This window comes from Phaethon lepturus, unplaced genomic scaffold (assembly GCF_000687285.1).
Source record: "Phaethon lepturus isolate BGI_N335 unplaced genomic scaffold, ASM68728v1 scaffold533, whole genome shotgun sequence".
Classification (NCBI taxonomy): Eukaryota; Metazoa; Chordata; class Aves; order Phaethontiformes; family Phaethontidae; genus Phaethon; species Phaethon lepturus.
The window spans coordinates 15,993-20,510 of record NW_010531005.1 but is presented as its reverse complement, the minus strand read 5'-3'; the positions used below and the strand labels follow the sequence as shown (position 1 = coordinate 20,510).

At 37.6% G+C, this 4,518-nt stretch overlaps 1 protein-coding gene across 1 annotated transcript in view; it reads left to right on the top strand.

The window, feature by feature from the left end:
• SORCS2 (sortilin-related VPS10 domain containing receptor 2) overlaps nucleotides 1-4,518 on the top strand; it is a gene marked incomplete at both ends in the record, with an annotated part of 33,972 nt that overhangs the window by 13,800 nt on the left and 15,654 nt on the right. The window contains 3 exons of the mRNA XM_010284405.1: nucleotides 1,009-1,129; nucleotides 2,473-2,606; nucleotides 3,212-3,340. Of these exons, the coding sequence (XP_010282707.1) occupies nucleotides 1,009-1,129; nucleotides 2,473-2,606; nucleotides 3,212-3,340 (384 nt within the window). The remainder of the gene's footprint in view (nucleotides 1-1,008; nucleotides 1,130-2,472; nucleotides 2,607-3,211; nucleotides 3,341-4,518) is intronic.

Below are 4,518 nucleotides of genomic sequence, written 5' to 3'. Positions count from 1 at the left end.
TCCTGCTGTGTCTGGATTTGGACAAAACTGAGGGCAAAACAAAAGGAATGAATTAGTTTGAAGAATGCTATTAAAGCTTGGAATATGAACTCTGTGCAATATGAACTGCACAGAAATTGTTGGCTTCAGACTCAACCTTAAATTCTTTGGCAAGTAAGCCACATAAGCCTGATACAAACCACAAATACATTTGACTTTTACCCAAATAGAGTCTTTATCCTTTCTAATTTGTTGCTGGATGTCATACTTACCCATTTTGTTTTGGAAATAAATATTCTGACTTTGAAAATGGTGGCTGCTTTGAAAGTGCAGCTTCATTTTTAAAGCAATGAGATTTCCGTGGTGGTTTTTTTTTTTTTTTCCCTAAAAGAAATCTGCAGTTTGTCGGAGGTTTTTGTTATATATTGGAGTATTTTGTTATATATTGGACTATCTGAAATGGAGACTGACAGTTCTTCAGCACAATGTGTAGATTCAGTGTATTCATTAGAAGTGAGTACAATTTCATGGTACTGCTGTGAGTTTGAACAATAGCAAATTGCCATCTGAAATCTGTAGAAGTTAAAAAAACTGAAGAAATTGCACCATAATCATAAGGAATGAGTGACAGAGCTGGAAACTGAACCCGGTGATCCTGGGTTCTGCCCCCTCATATGAGCTCCCTGTCAAAAAATGTTTCATATAATGAGATAATAGACAAAAATGTTGGGTTCCAAATTACAAAAGGTAGTAGAGTTTCATTTAAGTTTCCCGATAGTTTGCTGAGGAAAGAAAAAATCTCTAATCTATGAGTTATAGTTTTTCATTGTAGAGGTCCATAGACAATTAGCAAGTGTTTTCTAACTAGACATGTTGTATATGAAGAGGAATAAGGGGAAGAAAAATTAACCAGGGACCTTTATGTAGGAAACCATGTCCATGGGAAGGAAAAGATAGAACTGAAAATTTGAATCTCAGATGTATGGTATTTCTTTCCAGTAAGATCTTACTTTTTATCTTTTTGTTCAGTGTCTTTGGACATATTAGCTACCGTTCAGACTGGGAACTGGTGAAGGTGGATTTCAGACCATCCTTCCCTCGGGAGTGCACTGATGATGACTATGAATCTTGGGAGCTCACAAATCTACAGGTATTCATGGTCTTATGTTAACTGCCAGAAGTTTTGCGTAGCTTTCAGATTGGTGTAGAACTGTGTGCTAGGAAAACGTTTCCAAATAGAACTTGGATGCCACATCCCCAGCTTTGATCCCCTTATATTGGTATTTGCTGATTTTAGAATAGTTTAAAAATGGAGGAGGATTTTGTGTTCCCTTTGGTTATGTGATCTGTGTCCCGGGAAGGGCAGAAGTATATCTGATGGTCTGCCATAATAATAGGTGGTCCTGCTGGATTGTGAAGCGTATACCATAAACTAAAGTGTGTAACATTGATTGAAGCAATTTAAACATGCAGTCATATGTTCTGCCAACTTCCTGACCACATACTGTACTCATATATAAATTGCCATAAGTAAAGCCCATTCCAGAAGTAATTTAGGATCTCAGTGGACCGATCATGTAATGAAGTCCAGTTGTTTTGGGCAATACCATTTCTGCAGTAATGCATTAAGGCTGTGCTAATCCTGGTTCTCTGGCCAAATCCAGTTTTGGGAAGCTACATTGTCTATACAGTGTATTGATTAAAGAGACCAGTGTATGGGGTTTTTTTACATTAAATGGAATATGTCATATTTATTCACAATAATTCTGATTATTATGTTTGTGCTTCTTCCAGTACATTTGTTCTATCGCTCTCTGCAGGGTTGGGTGGTGGGTTTTTTGCATACTACTCTGTGTTATTCCAGCTCTTCATCTCTCATTTGCTAATACTCATGCCTAATTTTATACTTCTTGTTTGGTAATGCTGTGTATTTGCTAAGAATGTTATGCAGATCTGAGCCTAAAAAATAACAGTATCTTGGGATATTGGCATTGAAATGTCTTTCAGGAATTAGAAACTACCAAAATGACTTTGACAGAGTACCTGCAGCTGCCCAGTTACCAATGGAATGTGTTCAAAGAGTCTTAATTCTACCTATGTCCACATGGTTGGTGCTTCATGTTGACCACTGAAATATGGCAGTGAATTAGATAGAACTTCAGCCAGCTACATCCACACTGAATTTTTAAATGGCCAGTTGTAGGGTTGTGCCTAGATTGTGCACACGTGAAACATGGGTTAAATTGCACTTGAAATTTTCATGTACATCTTTGGATTTGTGCCCTGAAATGTAGTGTATGTTACAACTCTGTAATGGCCCATTAGTGGATGGCAGTGGCTATGAGAGCTTTGTATACTATACATTTAAATATGAAAGTGTTGATACAAGTTTATAGTCTTGGCAGCAAGACCAGCCTTTCTCACGACAGTGTAAGTTCACGTCTGTGTGGTGTAGGTTACGGTGTGCAATAAGTCTGGTACTTTGATATTCAGGGTGATCGTTGCATCATGGGCCAGCAGAGGAGCTTTCGGAAGAGGAAGATTTCATCGTGGTGCATTAAAGGGAGAAGTTTCACATCAGCTCTCACATCCAAAGTTTGTGAATGTGTGAACTCTGATTTCTTATGGTGAGTCTATCTGTGGGCCTTTTGATTGATTGCTAGTAAATAGTTACTTAAAGTTTTAGCTGGGTTTATTTTCCTCTTTTTGCCCCTCTCCCCACATAGCCGTGTATACACAAATAGGTAACCTGTAATTTGAATAAAGGGTTGCTTTTGTATTTGCTCTTGTTTAAAAACATTGCCATGTTTTAAGTATTTGTTTCACATGACTGAACAAATCCTGCTGTTTTTCTCTATTGATCAAGACTTGAAAAATGACCATTGGATTGATTTATAAGGCAAGCAAACCCCTTCTGTTTGCAAATGAAGCAAAAAAACAGAAGAAATGTGTTGGTCTGAGTGGCAAAGGAAACCTTTTAAAAATCTAAGCTACCAAGAGAGTTAATTTTGCAGAACTGACAAAGTAATTACAACCAGCTTTTCCCCCAGGTATACGGTACTCCCACTGAAATTAGACTTAGAAGAGAAGTGGCTTCATCAACTTGTATGTTCAGCTGGTAGAATAATATTTTTAAAATCTTTTTACTCTTAAAAAAGTAGTTTCATCCACCCCAAATCAGACTGCTGAATGAAGTTGTGATAGTAACACACTTGGTGTTGATGTTTTTCAGTGATTATGGGTTTGAGCGCTCTGCATCTCTGAAGTCAGAGGCTAGCAAATGCTTTGCTGACTTTTGGTTTAACCCAGAAGCACCTCCTGAAGACTGCATGCTGGGGCAGGCATACACCAGCAGCACTGGGTAAGCTGATTTTTTGTTCGACTGGCTTGCAGAGGCTTCCAAAGTGGGGCAGAGCAATCCAACCAAGGGCCACAAAAGTGGTTTTAAGGAAATGTAAATAAAGCAAACTGTAAAAAAAATGGGAAATGCAAAAGTTCTGACTCTGACTTGGAACATATGCAAAAGACTAATGAAAGAGAAATGTTACTTTACGTGTTTACAGCAGTTCAAAAACTAACCCATTTGAGAAGAGGGAGAGATGTCTTGTTCCCAGTAATTTTATTTTTTTATTTTGTAACTGCATTTTGTAACCATTGGTATACTTCTGATAAGCATGTCCATTCAAAAGCTTTTTTTTTTTTTTTTTTTAGCCCATTGCTTGAGTTCAGACCAGTTTCCAGTTTAAGTCCAATGAATTACTCTGAGGAGCCAGTAGCATCTCACAGAACTTCTCATTCTTTCCCTTCCATAGGGGTAGGAGTTTTGTGGAGAATAGATTCTTTTCCTGACCATATGGGACACTCAGAATCAAAGGAAAGCTTTAGTAACTGTAAACAATACCACATAGAATATACACTACAATGTAGTCTGACGTCTGTGCTGAGAATAACTTGCAGCTGGCATCTATTCTGGCTTATCATAACATCATCTCTGTCAGTTGTGGAGATGAGAACCAAACGATGAAACATCAAATCTGGCAATAGAATCATGGTCTCTGTGTATATTTGCCTTACCAAGGAAAATGATGCCTTTTGGGTTGTGGCTGACAGCTGTGATACACAAAATAGGAATTCAAGAGAGTGAAATCTGATTCCAATTTTAAAGGATGTTTAAAAATAACATACCTGAGTGAAACTGATCTGTAAGTAATTACTGTAAACATCCAAGTATTTCATTATTAGTTCTTTAAAAGTGTTAGGCTTTTCACTCTTTTTTGTTAAATAAATGCTTGAAGTACTTTAAGAAATGCATAGATTTGAGAGCAGCAGATAAGCAATTGGTTCTGGGTTAATGTGGAAGTTGCTCGATTTAATTTCTTGTGATCTTTGGGGTTTGAACCAAGACCTCTAGAGCATTGAAGATGTTGAACACTAGGAAAGGATATGGCAGAGACGACAGCAGACTATCTAGCTCCTGGAGTTCTGGTCAGGCATGTTTCTAAATTTGAAAAGGCAGATTCTTCCAATGCATACAAGTGA